General features: G+C 38.3%; 1 protein-coding gene across 1 annotated transcript in view; it reads right to left on the bottom strand.

The window, feature by feature from the left end:
- Positions 1 to 674: 674 nt before the first annotated feature.
- The window catches only part of LOC112465303 (phosphoribosylformylglycinamidine synthase-like), a gene marked incomplete at its 5' end in the record, with an annotated part of 25983 nt that continues 7312 nt past the window's right edge, over positions 675 to 19345 (bottom strand). The window contains 2 exons of the mRNA XM_025032808.1: positions 675 to 2415; positions 9491 to 10206. Of these exons, the coding sequence (XP_024888576.1) occupies positions 690 to 2415; positions 9491 to 10206 (2442 nt within the window). The remainder of the gene's footprint in view (positions 2416 to 9490; positions 10207 to 19345) is intronic.

Genomic DNA, 19345 nt, shown 5'->3' with positions numbered 1-19345 from the left:
ATTACTCACCCGAATTGTATTCATCATAATAGTCAGAAAAGTTTGTTCTTTTAAATATATTAATGTTTTGATAGAGAAAATTTTATGTTTATTTTGAAAAAATTGAAAATAAGATGGAATTTTAATCAATTTGAAAAATTTATTAGTTCATAATAAATTTCAAATCTTAAACGCGTATATCTTGAGATTGCCAGTTACGTCGATTAAAATTCCATCTTATTCTCAATTTGGTTAAAATTGCTGGCGAAGTTAATGTACTTATTTGTTTATTTTGAAGATTTTATTTTCAATTTTAATTGTTTGTATTGCTTAAAAGTTTGAAAATTGATTAAAAACTGCAAACAATACACTCATATTAGGAGTTAATACCTAAATAAACAATAACCACTCGAAGGTTAACGCTTAAATTGTATTTCTTTTGTAAATATTATGCAGTTGAGAAAAAAATAAAGATTTGATTTTAATTCCTCTATGAGAAAGCCAAACTAATAAATACTAATAATTATGCATCGAATAAAATACAAGTTTCCTCATAAGAGGAGCTTTGTGAGCAAGATAAAATAGGAGCAATGGTAGCAATCTGTAATGAAGAGGAAGCAATGTGCAAGTTTCTAATTTGAACACTTTTTTGTTACTTTCATAAAAAAATATCAGTCCAAATATAATAATTTGTTTGTTACAAATATATGTTAAAATGTGAGAACATACCTGATTGGTAAGCAGTTATTCTGTTCAAGAATTTTCAAAACTTCTTCACGAAAAGTGAATCTCCCTTCTCCATGAGCCACCCATACACCTAGCACGCTATCCTCCATGCCTTTTAACATGATCGAGGGCGAGTTCTTGATTCGAACAGTGGTCCACCTGCACTCGAATCTCTCCGACAGATTATGATCCAAGCAAATTCCTGGTCTGTCTTTAGTGTTCTCGTCACCTACCCAGCCTAATAGACTCATCAACTGGCAACCATTGCAAACGCCCAAACTGAAAGTATTTTCACGAGCAACAAATCGCGATAATTGTTCACGTAGAGATGGATGGAAAAGGAAACTGGCTGCCCATCCCTTGGCAGAACCACAAACATCAGCATAGCTGAAGCCTCCAGGGAAGATAATACCCCTAAAGACATCCAACGTAATTCGGTTTTTCAGCAGATCTTGCATCGTAACATCCCAGACATCAAAGCCGGCTTCCAACAGAGAAGCTGCCATCTCTCTATCTCCATTAATTCCTTCCTCTCTTATGACGGCTACTCTGACACGCTCCAAATCCTTTAGTATTGAATGAGATCTAACAGGGTCAAAACCCAGACAATAAGCTGGAATAGTTCGTTCCCTCAGACTGGAAAACTCTTCCAAGGCACAAATAATGTTTGTTTGATAGCGTTCTAGTTGATAACTAGTTTCTTCCCAAATGTTCATCGAATCAATCACTGTAGTGCTCAATACAATCTCATTTCGAACTTTAACGACTATCTTCGAGTTCATTCCAAGACCCACGGACTTTCCGATTGAATACACTGGAACTCCGTAGCATTGGAACATTTTTATCGCTTCATTTTGAAATTTTTCATCGATTTCCAATATCCAACCAACCTCTTCGGAAAATAAAACGTCAATGACAGGTGCAGGTTTATGAATTATATCAACGTTTATTCCTGAGATTCCAGCGAAGCACATTTCTAGAAGACAAGTAATCAATCCACCATCACTAATGTCGTGACCAGCGAAGACCTTCTTATCGGCGATTAGTTGTTGCGTAGCATTAAAGGCATTTTTGAAAGCCTGTGCATCTTCGACGTCCGGCACATCATTGCCTAATTGATAATAGACCTGAGACAAGGCAGTTCCTCCAAGCCGGCTCTTGCCATAAGACAAATCAATGAAGAGCAAGCAACCTTGTTGTCCTATAGCGGGAGCTTTAAGATCGGGAGTGACTACCTGACGAATATCGGGACACGGTGCGTAGCAAGATATGACGAGAGCACCGGGTGCCTTGACAATATCCTTATCGGTACGTACGGCCATGCTGAGCGAATCTTTACCGCCATCGATTGCGATCCCAAATTCCTTCATCAGTGAACACATCGCTGAACAAGCCTTGTAGAGTGCTGCACCTTCACCCGGAAGCTTTGCTGGCCACATCCAATTGCCACTACACTTGACATCTTGTAATGCGGAAACTCGCGCGAATACTAAATTGCTAAGAGCTTCGGCTACTGTCATTCGAGCACCAGCTGCTTCGTTCACTAATCCTTTAATCGGCTGTTCGCCAATGGAAGTTGCGATGCCCTTCGTAGAAAAATGCGAAATGGCTGTCACAGCAACATCTGCTAGAGGAGTATGCAATGGACCAACACATTGCTGCTGAGCCACTAAGCCAGTCACGCAACGATCTACTTTATTCGTTAGATACCTGGTAAGAATGCAATACAAAGTTTTTAGATTTTATTCATATCATATTCTTAAAAAAATTGAAAAATTAGAGATTATAAAAATAAGAAATTTTTTAATACTTTCACAAAATTATGTAAATGATTGAAACGCAATACAAATATTAACTGCTATTAACAACTTAGAATAAAGAAAATCGGAGGAAGTACTATATTAGTATAATACAATTTTTTATATATTTATGTACTTTTTATTTTTTTATATATATATTATATATTCCCCGAATTTATTCTCTTATACAGGCATGAAATTTTGTAATTTAAGAAATATATTTAATTGTTTCATCCCACTCCCATTTTAATGAGCATTAAATATATTATAGTATAAATCAATATGAATAGCGTTATTGCTTATTTACTTTTTTAGTAATATCTTTATTCCTTATTTAGTCTTAGTATACACTTTTATAAGTATATACTTTTAAAAATTTCAATGTAATATATATCACTAACAAAAATATATAGTACTTCTAAATATTTTATTCATACTATGTCCTATATAAAACTGTCTAAACTAAATAATCATATAAATACGGAAGGAGGTTCTACAGGTACTCCCTAGTCAGTTGAGAGATGAAGAGAAAATCTTCAAATTCATCGATTCTAAGTATTCATAAAATATTTTCGTGAATTTTGATGACGTTAGAGCTTATATCATACCCATATTAGTCGAAGCGAGGAATAATTAAAAATATCGTGTAACTGCTCCTTTGACTCTGGCGGCTTATAATGGAAGAAAATGTGGTAACGTCGCGAACTTGACAGTTCTGCTCATATGACCGTGGTTATTTCACAATTTCACATAATTCTAGAGCGAGTACTTCTCCGTAAGCGCTCGTAAACGTTAGGTGCTTAAGTTTGAGGTGCTGTCATACTGTGGTGCTGTACTGGCTGTACACTTTTCGCGCGGGTGCAGTCGCTGCGACATTGCCAAATCTCCCTTGTTATTCGAAGCACGCTACGTGAACTGTGATATGGCCTGTTTCAATAGCCAATATCACAAAATTTTACGCGATAACACTTGTTTTTCTCGATATTTCTGAAAAGGTTAGATTAAGATCTACAATAAGAGCTCCGTTTTTTTAATCTCTGGTAGGTCGTCTTTATATAATTAATATCTCGTTTCCTGTCTCCAAGAGCCCCTCTGCCATATGTAGCTTATGTTAAAAACTGTGATTTCAAAATTCATTTTTGCAAATTTTTACACGGTAACCGATGCTAAAATTTTTCGAGCACTTTTCTCGCATCTCAATTTATACGTCCATAAAGTTTTTTCCAATTTTCAGATACATCCATTATCTGTAGAACCTCCTTAATGTTGTCAATGTCTTTATTTGAATAAGAGATTTTTTAATTCTAAAAAAACAATTTTACTACACATTAATCCCCTGATTGTCAATGACGGAAATATCCGCACATCCGAAAAAACTGGCCAGGACTGTTTATGACGAAAAAATCCGCACATTTAAGAAAAGATACTTTTAACGGAGCAATTAAAACAGTACCTTATTTTTTCATGTATTTGGGGTCACTGAATTTAAATTTCAAATCAAAATTGTGAAATTCAAAATGGCAGATTTAATATTGCAAATTAAAAATGCAAAAAATTGTTTAATTTGCATAATATTTAAAAGTTTTTGAAACCGCTGATTTCAAATTCAAAATAAAATTTCAAGAATTTAAAATGGTAAATTCAATATGATAAGCAAAAAATTCAAAATATGGTTTAATTGCATAAAAATATTTGAAGAGTTTTTGAAGCTATTGATTCCGTTTTTTAAATTAAAGTTGGTTAATTTCAAATGACAGATATGATGGCCAAACATTTAAAATATCACTAGATTTGCATAAAAATTAATTTGTAAGATTTTATAATTAGCCAAGTTCGTCAAGTATGCAGAAGTATGAGTCGTCAAAGCAACTCTGTGTCTTTGTTAGAATTTATGTTTTTTTGTTCCTTGATATGCAGCATTTCCGATATAAGTTTCTTATGAAAGTTAGGTTCAGAATCACGTATTTCTGTGTTGTGCCAATCAAAAGTGTAAAAGACCCACACAACTCTTATGGAAATTAGATTTCGGTAAAATGGGCAAAAACTTTGGAAATAAATAGTTTATGTGATGCTGATCAAAAGTCACAATAGGCATGCAAGATTCACAATAATAAACAGTTTAGGCGCTATCAATGTTCAAAAGTCAAAATAAGGTTGTGGTGGCCGCGCGCGCCCCTACCAAGATGCCAACACGGTAATTAGACACGTTTTCTCGCGGGCGCTTGACCACGCCGACGTAAATATATAAACAAATTCGACAGCAATATTCATTGCCCTGATCGACACTCTCACCGACAATCTCATCGGACGACAAGAGTTAGGCAGGCATATAGTGGAGTGGCACCAACGCGACTCGCAGAGAGTCGCATGGTATTTTTGGGGACGCATCCTCCACATACCATCGTTACATCCAACCATACACTTCTCTCCATCACTATTATCCATGATCGACATCGACATACGTATCCCCACAAGGTGTTATTTTAATACTATTGTAGGACAGTAGATTTTGATGAAATTGGTTGAAGCTTCGGAAATAGATAGTTTATATGATGCTGATTGAAAGTTATTAATAGACAAGATTCACAATAATTGACCGTTTAAATGCTATCAGTTCAAAAGTCAAAATAAAGTGTTATTTCAGCACTATTGTGTGAGTCTTTTACAATGTATTATTCTGTAGAATCACACAACTTATTCTTTTTATTAATACAAAAATATGTATTTATGTAAAAAAAAAATATGTACATGCGTGTATGTATTGTGACGTGACATAGTCACGTCCCCTGTCCAGACGATAGCTCGACCGGGGGGAACGTCCGGGATGTCGTCTCCGCCGGAGCGAGGCGGGGCGGCAACGTTAGAATTCGGTACATTATATTATTTTCGAGGATTTCAGGTATCGAGTAGATGACCAGGAGGAAATTGTAACGACTTGAGTCGCGCCGAGGGAGTTTACGAGAGGCGTTCTACGTAGGAGTTGGCCGGCGGGCGGGTCACGATTGGGCCCATATGCCGGCGTTGGAGCGTCTCGCAGGGCGAGCGCATCAGCCCCGATGTTCGCCGGGATGAAGCCTGCCGAATCGCGAAGGAGGGAGATCGCCACGGAGCATTGCCTACCGGTCGACGGAGCCATCCTGGCCAGCCTGGCCGTCGTACACCGGCACCAGAGTCGCGGCCCGGTCAGCCGGACTCGAGAATAGGCTTTTCAAACCTGCCGCCGGCGAGCGAGGAAGCCACGAGGGGCGCCGACGCCGACGGAAGCGGGAGGCGCTCGGCTCGCATAGGGCTTTTTAGGTCTCTAGCACATGTGCCGTCGGGCTAGAGGATCGTCACTGTCGTGTCAGCGTGGCGAGGGACGACATCCCGAGAGGACCAGCAGCCGAGCTTGCGTAATTTGTAAGGCCACTACTCGAGCACCTCGTAACCCACGTCTGGGTACAAGTAAGATTGTTCTGACGGCCGGGACCCTTCCGAGAGCGGCATAGAGCCGCGGGAAGCATGCTTAGAGAATCGCGTACCGTGTCGCGAAGTATTTGGTAGCATCGCGTTTGTGCTGATGAGAACTACCAAGCAAGTAATTATTAAATGGAATACTGACGGAGGGCCCGGCCAACAGAGTAATATGGGATCGCCCTGCCCGAAAAATCGTACGCGGCCGACAGTCACCGTGTGATTCGTTGTAGTTTTTGTCGTGTCTTAGTGTTTCGTGTAATAGCGTTTTGTGTAACCGTGATGCGTAATGTAGCGAGGTGTCCTTCGCGCCGAGGTGGACCGTATTGTCGCAGAACGGGGGAGTAATGTTCGCGCAATCACGTCCCGGGGCGTGAGGCACCTGTTTTAGATCTTTGGGGCTTTTCGCGGGAGGCCCGCGTCTAGCTATTTATTTGGGACCATTCGCGAGACGTCGCGGGTGGTTATTCGGCCGTTGGAAAATCGTCGCGCGTAGGTATTGTGTCTTGCGTTCGTGTAATCGCGTATTGTGTATTGCGGTCGTGTAACTGCGTCTTATAAGTTGCGTCCTTAGGCTAATTTCCGCGTTATTGTATCTCGTAGTTTCCGCGTTCCGCAGCCAAACATTCAAGAGAAAATTTGTAATTCACCGATTCATTTTAAAAAAACCTGCCGATTTATTCTGAAGTAATCTTCTCTCTAAGATTGTAATTCACCGATTCCGTCTGAAACAACTTGCTGATTTATTCTGACGTAACCTTTTCTGTCAAATACATTATATTTGTATTATTGTTATTTGCGTGTGTTAACTGCGCTACGTTCCCTCTCCTCCTCCGACCGCGATTATCCGAAGAAACTCACACCTGAGAGAATTGCGATCTTGTGGATCGTGGTGCGAGGAATCGCACCTGGCGCCCAATATTTTGAGGAATTATTTAGTCGAGCTACCATCTGGGTTTCTGAGAGTCTTGTCGTGATTGATTTTTCGTAAGATCTTTAGTGAATAAAGCGACAGCGCGCTCCTTCACGGCCGGCGAGACCGTGAGGACATCGTCGTTGTCGTCACAGTATACACACATATATGAATTATAACCGCGGAATTTTAACCACGCTGTCATACCTCGGCCGCACAAAAAAAAGAAGTGTCAAATCAACATTGATATACTTGTATATACGCAAGAATATATAATTTTGAAATGAGATTATATTGCGTTAAACAAAGAAAACTTGCTTGAATAAAGTTATTTATGTAGTTAAACGAGATTTTATATATGGTTCAATTAAGAAAAAAAAGTTGAAATAAAAAGTTGAAATTCTTATAAGAAAATTATATATTCTTACGTATATAAAAGTATATCAGTGTTGATTTGATACTTTTTTTTCTGTGCGCCAGCCGGGCTTCATATATGTACATGCATGTACATGTTTTTCACATAAACACATATTTTTGTATTAACAAAAAAAAATAAATTACGTGATTCTGCAGAATAATACATTTGTAATTCACTGTCTTACAATAGTACTGAAATAACCTTGTTTTGACTTTTGAACGCTGATAGTGCTTAAACGGTCGATTATTGTGAATCTTGCCTATTATAATTTTCGATCAGCATCACATAAACTATCTATTTCCGAAGCTTCAGCCAATTTCACCAAAATCCAATTTTCATAAGAGTTGTGCAGAAAAGGGGTCCTTTAGTAATGTTCAGAGATTACAGAATGCTTAAATGGGTCCGTTTTAATATTTTTTTTGCGTTCATTGATTTTAAACAAAAAAAACAGGATAAATTCTAACAGACACAGAATTGCTTGACGACTCATATTTCAGCATACTTGACAAATTGGTTAACTATAAAATCTAATTTATTTCAATTAATCTCACGCATAAAGATGTATATACTTTATTAAAATAAAGGAATTGTCGTATGTAGGAACTATAGTATAATGCGGCATAGCAACTCGATCGTCCTTCGGTCGCGTAAATATTTTCGTGCCCGCTTCGCGACAAGAGCGTTAGTTTTATGTTCGACGTTATTTTGTTAAAAGCAGCGCGTCCCGGCAACGGGAAAAACAGGCTCAGTCCTGCGACGACCGCCGAAAGAGCCAGTCTCTCTCGTTTTCACGATTCTGTATTCAGTAATAAATCCTGACTAATATAATACATTTTAACGAGTGGCTTCCTCCCCTTACACGTATGTGTACAAATAATAAAAGAAAAGGGCCAATAAATCGAGCAAACAAAAAATTATTGGCAAGAATGTTATTTCCGGGGCCCCTCAATTTGATAGGTGTATTTGATAAATCTTTCGCTGAGAAAAAGAATGCCGCAAACCACAATGCGCTACAATGCACATTGAAAACTATCACATTCAACTTTTCTTGTCAAATATATAATAAGTAATAACAGACTTCCAAATTACACTGTTCCTCTAACAATTTCTAATTGTTTATACGATTTTTTTTTAGAACTTTCTTTACATATTTTGACTATCTAACATCTCCGAAATCAATAACATTTTTGACGACTTTAATTCTTACTATTTGACCCGATTTGTTTTCGCTTCCGACCGAGGAATTAATTATATAAATATTCTAACCGCGGACTACGTTTTATCTTGGTCTTACAGTCGGACATTATATAGATCCAACGACTATCTAGTTATGTATCGTCATGCTTTCAACTGTAATGTGGTTTCTTGATCATGTTATTGGATTTGTGACTTTTATCTCATTTTCTCTGTTTACTCTGTTTAAACGCTTGACTCATTTCAATCTGTTCTCTATGTTACGTTAAAGTATTAAATGTTTAATCTGTATGACTGAAGAAGACTTGGTGAAGTCGAAACGTACCAATTTATAGTATATATATGCAAATTAATAAAGTAATTATTTAACATCTATTGTTCATTAACCCTTTTTCATTTCTATTTTTGTACATGAGCGTGTTCACTCCTTGATTAATTTTTATAAACTTTTCCGCCATTTTAAATTTTAAAATTTTGACCTCAGATTCAGATTTAGCGAATTAAAAAATCCTCAGAAAGCACCTTTTTCATAATTTTATTAACTCTTTTGTCAAAAACATTTTTTACCCACAAGCATTTTTTTCACCTAACAGTCAAGGGGTTAATAAATATGTATAAGATTAAATGCTCTTTAAGTATTTCCTATAAACAAAATTTAGAATTTTCAAAAATTAAGAAAAATAAGAGACACTTAAAAAATGTATTTATAAAAGAACTAAATTATTTTAAAAGTTAAAAACCATTGAACATTTATTTTAAATATTATTTCCTATTGACCATGTTTGCTTAAAAATGTAAAATTCGATCTTTTATAACAAAGTATTTCATTTTTGTAACGTGCAAAAAAACACTTATAAAAAAATGTGGATATTTTATTACGAATTGTCCTATAATATATGTAAAACTTATGAAAATCGAAAAGCAACACTTGCATCTTTTTCGCTATTAATAAAAAATAATATAATAATATAATAAAAATATATATATATATAATAACATAAAACATACCGCTTGCTAGCTATTGAAGGAAGCCGTAAAACTCTATCCAACGCGCTAAGCACAGTTAATCCATTAGGCAGTTTCATTGGAAATCTCTGCAACGGCATCTCACGTAAATTAAAAACCTTGCAAGGCATTTTTCCAAGAATGACCTCCAACTCTAGGTTTACTGGATGCTTACTGCTATCTAGGTTTTTGTCTTCGTTATTTAGATATTTTGAAATATCGCAATTCTCTTCCTCAGAAACAATAATTTTTCCATTTCCCGTAACAGTGCCGACAAAATTGATTGGACACTTTTCACGCGCAGCGATTTTCTTCAACAAATCACTGTCCTCCGGCTTACATAAAATTGCGTCGCTCTCTTGGTACTCCGCACCCCAAAGCTCCAACGTGCTGATACTGGGATCACCAAGGTCAAAATTTCTCGTGAAGATAACAGCACCGGCAGGCTCAACTAACTCCTTCAAGACATTTCCGTTGCCACCAGCACCTTGATCATGAATGCTAAGAATCGGATTATCATCACCCATCTCTGCACACGCGCGCACAACGCGATTCAATTTTTGCTCCATTTCGGGATCGCCGCGTTGCACAGCGCCGAAGTCCAGTTCCATGCTATTGTCACCTTGCACTTCCATAGAACTCGCTGAACCACCACCTACACCAATTCGATAAACAGGTCCACCAATCTTAACTACTTTCATACCTCGCTTTGCCGGAATCTAAGACAAAACATAGCAGTTATATTAATAGTAATATATAGTATATGTATACATATAATAGTTACACTAATAAATATGCAGTAGATCGTTCTGCTATAAGTCTTTTGACAAAAAAATGATTTTTAAAGAAAAAGATTGTGGTAATTATACAGAAAGAGGGCAACTTCATGTATAACCTTGAAGGTACACTTAGGAGAATGACCTTGACCTTGATATAAGGTGTCAAGTGACCTTCAGAAGGTTTTAGCCGGCTGTTCAGATATTGCGCTCGAATTCTTTTCGTGTTTTGCAAACACCCGATTGTTTCATTCAGATATGCTTGGCTATCTGGGTCACTTCTTTTTTCAATGACTTCGCAGAGCCTTATTTAATGCAGGCTACCTCTTTTTACACAGACAGTTCGAAATCCAACTCAGATAATCCGGTTGGATTCAACGTTTACTCTCCTACTTTGAACATAATTATTAAGCATAAGCTCTCTTGTGACGTCTCTGTATTCTCGGCCGAACCCTGGGCCATTTACCAGGCCCTCATAATTATCGTCAACCGTCAATATAGTAAAGTGTTACGTATGGAAATTTTACCCTAAAATTTCAAACGACGCACATTAGAATTTTTGAACGTTTTAGACGACGCACGCTAGCTCAGAGTTCCAAGTATAAATGTTTTGTTTATCTTTCGGTTATCAAACGGCTGTTGACAGGCTGAGGCCCAGATGGGGCCTAAAACTACGCTTCTAGAAATTTCTAGAAAACCTTCCCCCCTTAAGACGCGTAGGAAGTGGTGAGAATCTCGCGCGGGGGGTTCTGGCCATTTCGGATATAAATAGGACGGAAAACGCCGCGGAGCGACACACATCGTTTTTAACTTTGATTCTAACGACACTTCAATTTCGACTCCAGAAACATCGATTTTTAACTTTGTCTCTAACTCTTATTTGACTCCAGACAGTCACTTCTAATTTCTAAAATTCGACTGTACGTTTAAGACCGAACATTCGCGCTCGATTCTGGGACTTAATCCCTGTACTCTTATATTTTAAGACCGCGTTTCACGCATAACTTAGTTTTGTACTAAGACTTAAAGAATGAAGGTAAGATAAGTTTGAGAAAAGAATAAGCTTGAAATCGGAAATCTCATCTCGTATTTGTTGAATCTTTAATTAACAAATTCACTCCTGAGATACTACTCGCTAACAAATTAAGAGTGTAGCGATCTGTCCTTTTCGCTGACGAAGAGTGATGTAACGAACTGGTACTTTCGCTGCCAAAAGGCGTGGCAATTACGGAGTTGATTCTCGGGAATTGCAATAATCGTTAATAATTCCCGAAAATGAATTTGGCCTCTACGCTGATGAAGAGTGTAGCGGATTGGCTCTGGGCGCTGACAAAGAGTGTGGCAATCAATCAAATTCATTTTTGAGAACGCGGCTGAATGATGAAAAAGGAAGGTAGACGAGTTCAAATTAAAAGAATTAGGTTCCAGATCAAACAAGCTATTACTTCTAATCAAAATCCTTTCTCCCTCCTCTAGAAATTGCAACAATTAGAAAACGCATCTCCATTTAAATTTATTTCTGTTGATTTCATAATTGATTATCCTAATTATAATCAAATAAATAGAATTGATCCTCGTTACGAAACTTATAAAGTTCGATATCTTTTCGCTCCCAAATAATAATAATAATTATCACACAACTTGTCCAAATCTCTGATAAATTACTTAAATGCATTGACCAAAAAACGGACAAACAACAGACAGAACGTGACAAAAGCGACAATCTTATCGGACTCTAAAAGCGTGCTAGAAACTGTTTCTTCTTGGAGAATTCCACATCCCAATTATATAGTATTATTTCCTTAATTAAACATAAGCTTGCAGAAGCTACTTCCTTAGGCATTGAGATTGTGATTATTTGGATTCCTTCCCATAAGGGAGTTAAGAGGAATAAAATTGTGGATAAGGCGGCTAAATCGGCCGTTTTTCACGGTTTTAAACATCATTTTAAAATACCCTATCCTGACATGTGTATTATAGTAAAGCGGAAACTGAACAAACGTTTTCATAAATAATCCTCACGCGAGAGAGGTAACTTTTAGTTTTCCATATATAAATCTACAGCAGATAATAAACCTTGGTTTTACTCTACTTTTTTAAGGAAAAAAGAAATTGTAATGATTAATCGACTAAGAAGCGATCATTACAATTTAAATCACAATTTAGCTCGTAAAAATATCATCAGCTCACACAGCTGCCCTTGTGGTGATCCCCGCCAAGATGCAAATCATATCACTTTCCACTGCATTCTTAATTCTCAGAGCAAACTTTCTTTTGAGTCCTCTTGATATTTTTCCACTGCTCGTTAATCCCCTTGTGGTATTATGTCGTCTGCTTTTATCCTTCTTCAAATCCTGTTAGCTTACCATTTAAATTTCCCTCCTATGACCCTTACGGACAATACGGAAACTAAAGAACGCGCGTATGCGCTGAGAGATGACATAGGCCTCATCGAGTGTATAGCGACTCACACCTCATTGGCTGAAATACGAAACGGTGGAGAGTCGCCTTAAGACTTTCCACGCCTGCGCCATAATCGCAATCGTGCGCATCCCATAAAGGTGCGATTTCATTGACGCTAGAAACCAGCGGCAGCGTCAAGAAAATGTAGTGGGGGGTAGAAGTTCCGTTGAATTTTGCGGTACGTTAAAAAGTTGAGACGGTCTGAACTTTTTCCCCCACTACATTTTCTTGACGCTGCCGCTGGTTTCTAGCGTCAATGAAATCGCACCTTAACGGTTCAAGCACTTGTGTCTCGACAGTGGAACGGAACTCGTGTTTCGCTATTCAAGCGTAACAGACATTCGTTTATACAAGCACGAAACGATGTTACATACAGTTCCTACGGTATTTCGCATATAACTTTGTTACGCGATCACCGAACTCTTTACCGGGTTCTTTACCCGCTTGTATAAATATTACCTAACATTGTACATACATTGTATTACGTCTTTGTAAATATATGATTGTCCCAAACTCCCGAGTCATCATTTGAACACGCGGACCTTAACGGCCATCTTGGTCAATAGTAGAATTCCGACCGTACGAATTCCTACAAGTAGACTCGGACCATACCAAAGAAAAAGAAGAAGATCCTCTCCGATTTCGATGAAATGAGGCTCAATCGACGCGTTTTTGCTCAAAACGACCGAATCTGGCAGAAAAAAGCGTCGCTCTGCCCCGCGACGCGAGATATTAAACGTTAAAGTTGACAGGAATCAACCCTGCTAAAAATGACCGATTGAATCCGATTGGTTTCGCATTAAATTTGGTGAAATTGAATCGGAATGAATGCGTTTTCAATCCGGTTAATTAGATGCTCGATTGGAAGTAAATCGGTTTTAATAACAAATCAATCGTTTTTAATTCGGCATTTACGGATTGATCTGAAACCGACTCAATCGGTTTCAATCGTAATAATGCCAATCCATTTTAATCAAGTATAAATAAAGTTACCGCATGAATCGTATTGAATCCGCATATATCGTGAAATTTTAATACAATACCGGAATCGGATTTAATGCGATATTTCCGGATTTATTTGAATCCGACTCAATCAGTTTCAATCGTATTAATGCCAATCCATTTTAATCGGGTAAATAAAGTGGCTACATGAATCGTATTGAATCCGCATCAATCGTGAAATTTTAATACAACACCGGAATCGGATTTAATGCAATATTTCCGGGTCCATCTGAATCTGACTCAATCGGTTTCAATCGTATCTGCGCTTAATCCATTTCAATCGAGTAATGAAAGTATAGCTATGTAAATCGGATTAAATCCGCTTTAATCATTAAAATTGTATATAGCACATAATTTTTTCATAATAAAGTTCTTACTACAGGATTTTCTTTTGGTAACGTCATGAGTTCTATATTTGCGAAACTGTAAAAAAATCCCAAAATATTGTGTAAATCAGAATAATACTTAATATCAAGAGACACGGTAGAACGCACGAGTTGCGAGTACTCGAGATTTTAATATCTCAATAACGAGTAAACGGATCAAGTTCTAAGTAGACTTGATCGATAGCTTGGGTTTGAATTATATAATAAGAGTGTTTTTATTTTTCCGCTACGTGCCCTACGAGCGGAGATATTACGATGCAAAGTCCGAAATTTTACAATTAAGAAATGTCGTCGTCACCGTACGTACGGTTGCTTTTGCCTGGGTATTATAGATGGCTTCTTCTTCTTATAATTTAGCCATCAAGCAGGCCTGCTCAAAATAGAGGCCAGGACGAACCACTCGTCGTATAAGCCGCGGACAGCGTAAATCACCAAGGTTGTAGGCCTCGAAAGGCGCCGATACAAGAGTCACGAACTTCGTCGATACAAGACATTGAGCGGTGCGGTAAATTGCCGCGAGAGCACTCCGCGCCCCACGGCCGAGCACCGGCGTAGTCGATACGTAACGGCCCCCACTCCCGCGCACAGAAGAAGGAACCAAGGGTGCGTTCGGTTTGGACGCTCACGCGCTGTAAGCGCTCACGCTTATAAGCGCTGTTTTCAATCGTTCGATTTGGTATCTGAGCGCTTACACAATAGTAAGAAATATCGTTCGTTTTGGCAATGTAAGCGACTATGAGCACGTCAAAATGGCAGACGATAGGTTATTGTGTGTTATATTTGCGCAAATAATAACATTATTAGAATTATTATTCGATGAGGAAAAATATTTAATTTATAAAATAAACTCTTTTTTAGAATAAAGCAAGCAACATTTAATTTTATTCTACAAATTTTAAAACCTAAATTACTAAGATCAAAATCAGGACGTAAAACAATATCACCTGAAAAACAATTATTTATCGCTATATGGAAAATGGCCACCCCAGATTCATATCGGTATGTCATTAATGTTATTATTACACATTGTTGTTTCAATTTTTAAATAAAATAAAAGGAAGTAAGAGAGGCAATCAGAGCCACGCGCGGTAATTAATGCGCAATCAAAATAAGTCAATAATAAAATATATATATTAGTTAATACAAATTTGGACGTTTTGACACTTTTTTTGTGTCATCTTCAGAGCGTAAAAATAAAAATAATACATGAAAATTTTAGACGATAAATTACAGTCAATCGCGATAAAATGAGTCAATTAATAGAAAAGCGCAGTCAAATCAATAAAATAAAATTCATACGAATGTTTGGTAGTCTGTCAGGATATGCCGATATGCAAATGCTCCGAATCGATCGCATCTTCGACGTTTACTCTCAGGTTGGAAGACCAAGGAGAGATTCGATCACGCTACATTAAAGCTAACGGCCAACACCACCCTGTCGGTCTCCATCGCGGCCTCCAGGAAGGCCCGAATGCATAAGATCGCATCCACAGTCGATCTGCTCTCCCGAAAGCCATCCTGACCAGTCGCCGATACTGGGTTTCCGAGACCCTGCATCGTTAAAAGGTTGTTACCCTCTGCCATGACGGCGTCAAGTATCTAACCCAGGAATTTCGCCGGAATAAATCCGTTGCCCACCGTCACCATGTGGAGGTACCGTGGTTGCAGAAGGATCAAGTCATGGATATACTTTGACTCTATTGTGGTCTTGGACGTCAAATATATATATAAGATTTGTACTTTCTCATGTGGAAAAAACTGCATTTTCAGTGTGATTATGTTATGATCTGACGTCAGATTCGTATTCAGCGACCCCGAAAACCCTCGAGTAACAAATTTTAGGTAAATCTGGTCAATTTTCAAAAACTCATCGGGTATACTGAATCTGCCATTTTGAATTTTGGAAAACTGACATCAGATTCGTACTCAGCCACAAAAACCCCCGAGTACCAAGTTTCAAGCGAATCGGATCAATTTGAAGAAACATCTGCCATATTGGGTCCGCCATATTGGATCTGCCATTTTTTTTATTAAAAAATCTAGTCAATTGTTAAGTAATTCAAGCTTTTGAATCCGAATCCACGGTCAGAATTTCGAAGCTAGCTCGCGCTTTTTCATTACGGCTCAAAATGTACTAAAAAAGTATGTTTTTTGAGATTAGAAAAAAAAGGAACCAACTTTTGAATTCTGACCTCGGATTCGGATTCAGCGACCCAAAATACGTAAGAATTGACTAGTCCGGTCCGCCGGACAGAAATTTCATTTTTTTGTGGGGCTGTGTTATCAGCGATCCCAAAAACCCTTTAGTACCGACTGTCATCCATATTCGATCAAAAAAAATAATTTTAGTCGCCATATTGAATCCGCCATTTTGAATTTACACTTCTTAACATCAGATTCGGAATCAGCGACCCCAAAAACCCTTTAGTACCGACTGTCATGCATATTTGATCAAAAACAATAGTTTTAGTCACCATATTGGGTCCGCCATTTTGAATTTACACTTTTTGACATCAGATTCGGAATCAGCGACCCCAAAAACCTATAGGATACATGTTTAAAAAAGATTAGTTCACTTTATTAATTTTGGCTACTGTTTCCGGGTCCCTGGCCCACTGTGCAACGATCTGAACTGGATAGAGCCATCGACATGATTAGAAGAAATTCTGCCCCCGGGCTAGATGGTATGGAGTACAGAATGATTAGGGAGCTCCCAGAGGCTGGTTGCATTTGTTTACTCGAGCTGTTTGACATTGTCTGGTCTACAGATATTTTGCCGGCTGACTGGGTAAAGTATCAAGTGGTCTTCATCGACAAGGTCGGTCGAGAGAAGGTTCGGCCAATTTCTCTATCAAATTCAGCAAGATACAAAATAGCTTCAGGAAAGATAAATCATGCGTCGATAACCTGGCTAAAATTACTTCGGGCATTCGATCATCTATGTGCGTGGGGGAATACACTTTGGCGGCTTTCTTGGACGTTTCGTAAGCGTACGACAACGTGGATTATTGCATCATGGTGGATAAATTGAAGGCACTTAAATGCCCTTCAGGTATAATCAATTTTTTAGTAAATGGCTTTACCTGAGAACGGTACGATTCATTATCAATTCACAAGAATTTGTTAATCGTCTTCTTTATAAAAGGCTCCCGCAGGGTGCCGTTCTGAGTCCAGCATTGTATTCTCTGTACACTGAAGGTCGTTGTTCTGATTTACCAGAGGGTATAGAGCTATGGAATTTGCTAATGACATTGGTCTTTATGTGTCTGGCCCTAATCAACAGCGTAATCGGCTTCTCCTCCAACGTGCAGTTAATTTGATCGCCGAAAAATTGAGTAAGATCGGTCTTGATATCGAGCCGAAGAAGACTGTTCTTGTGGAATTTTCCAAATGTGGTGGCTGGGATAGAACTCTGAGTATTCAGGTCCAGAATTGTACGATACATATAATAGCAGGGAGGCTAAATTCCTTGGAATCTAGTTGGACAACGGCCTCAGATTTTATCGTCAGATTCAAGAATGAGAGGAAAAGTTAATAGAGCAAATTCCATTTTGAAATATTTATGTAAGGTCTCGAAGGGCATGGAGGTTAACACGGCCCTTATGCTGTACAAGAGTCTAGTGAGATCTATAACTGATTACGGTAACTTTGTGTACTATCCCAAGGACAGTGCTTACCAGCTTAAGCTGGAAAGAACCCAATATATGGGTATTCGTACGGCTTTAGGGTACAGAAACAGTACTCCCAACAATGTTATTGTCGCGGAGGCCAAGGTGAGATTGATTAGAGATCGGGCCAAGATGCTTGCTAGGAACTTCGTTGGTAAAGCCATTGCGTACAACGATAATGGTTTGTACGGCAAGTTGCAACGACTTTACGAACGGGAAAACTTTGCCCGTTATCGCCAGCTTATGTACAGATTGTCGTTATTGTCTGTTGTTTGGAAAAAATACTTCCCATTCAGAGATAGAATAGGCCAACCTAGAAAATTTGAGATTTTCCAAGGGTCCTTCGGTGCACACACATATAAGGCTGTGGTTGACACTTCAATTGGACAACTTAGAAAGGCGAATAACAGGTATTCTGACAAGGCATTCATCTGCGATGTTATCTCCTAAATATGAATTAAGAACTTCTTCGGAGATCATTTTTACTGACGGTTCATATGATGAGACGAATTGCGCCACTGGCGCCAGTATTGTTATTAGCAATCAGAAAATTGCGTATAAGATGAGTCTTCCGAAAATATGCTCATCTTTCACGGCCGAAGCGTTCGCTATCAAGTCTTTGGAATTAATGATCCTTCAGAGGGACCACAGAGATAGACATATTGTGATTCTGTCTGACTGTAAATCATCTTTTGAGGCGATTCGCAATAATCAATTAAATAAATTAAATGTACACAAGAACCGTTACATTACGGAGGCTAGACTTCATTTTTATAGTTTGGAGAGGAACTACGATAGACGAGTCGTGCTTGTTTGAATTCCGGCTCATGTCAGTATCGCGGGGAATGAGATGGCCAATGGCCTTGCCAAGGAGGCTGCGCGTGAGAAAACGAACCGTGGAGGTGCCCATCGGGGATCTGATGATGTACGCTAGGAAAGCGTATATATTATATAAAGCGAGATATATTTCGTGACACTTATTAATAGATTGAGAGCCAATCATTACAACTTTGGTGTTTCCTTAAAGAGAAAGGGCTATGTGGATAAAAAGAGGTGGGAATGTAGCCATGAGCGTGAGAATTTGAACCACATTATACGACGATGTAGTAGATACAATGATTGGAGAGTGAATATGGACGAGGACCTCAGAGCGGAGAGGTACGTCGCGTCGCAACGATATGCACAGTCTTATTATGAGAAGAGAATGGAACACTATATATAGTTTTTAAATTAAAAAAAAATCGGCAAAATTATATAATTGTGTTTTGTGTGTATTAATTTTGAGTTGTTTATTTGGGCTTAATTCAGTTTGTGTCAGTTTACCCTATCGGGTATAAGGTACCGTAATTTTCCCTCACCCGAGGGATCTTCAAAAACCCCCCTCGCGTTCGCACGCGAATGTGAGAGTATTGCGCATGTACATACTATGGCAGTGCAATACGTATGACGAGGAGAGAGAGAGAGAGAGAGAGAGAGAGAGAGAGAGAGAGAGAGAGAGAGAGAGAGATAAATTTATTTTATGCCCAAGCCTTAGCTAAAGGGCAAGGTACAACATAACATGTG

The sequence above is a fragment of the Temnothorax curvispinosus genome, unplaced genomic scaffold (assembly GCF_003070985.1).
Source record: "Temnothorax curvispinosus isolate PA1 unplaced genomic scaffold, ASM307098v1 QBEX01015053.1, whole genome shotgun sequence".
Classification (NCBI taxonomy): domain Eukaryota; kingdom Metazoa; phylum Arthropoda; class Insecta; order Hymenoptera; family Formicidae; genus Temnothorax; species Temnothorax curvispinosus.
The sequence above is the reverse complement of the archived record's forward strand: the minus strand, read 5'-3'. Positions and strand labels throughout refer to the sequence as shown.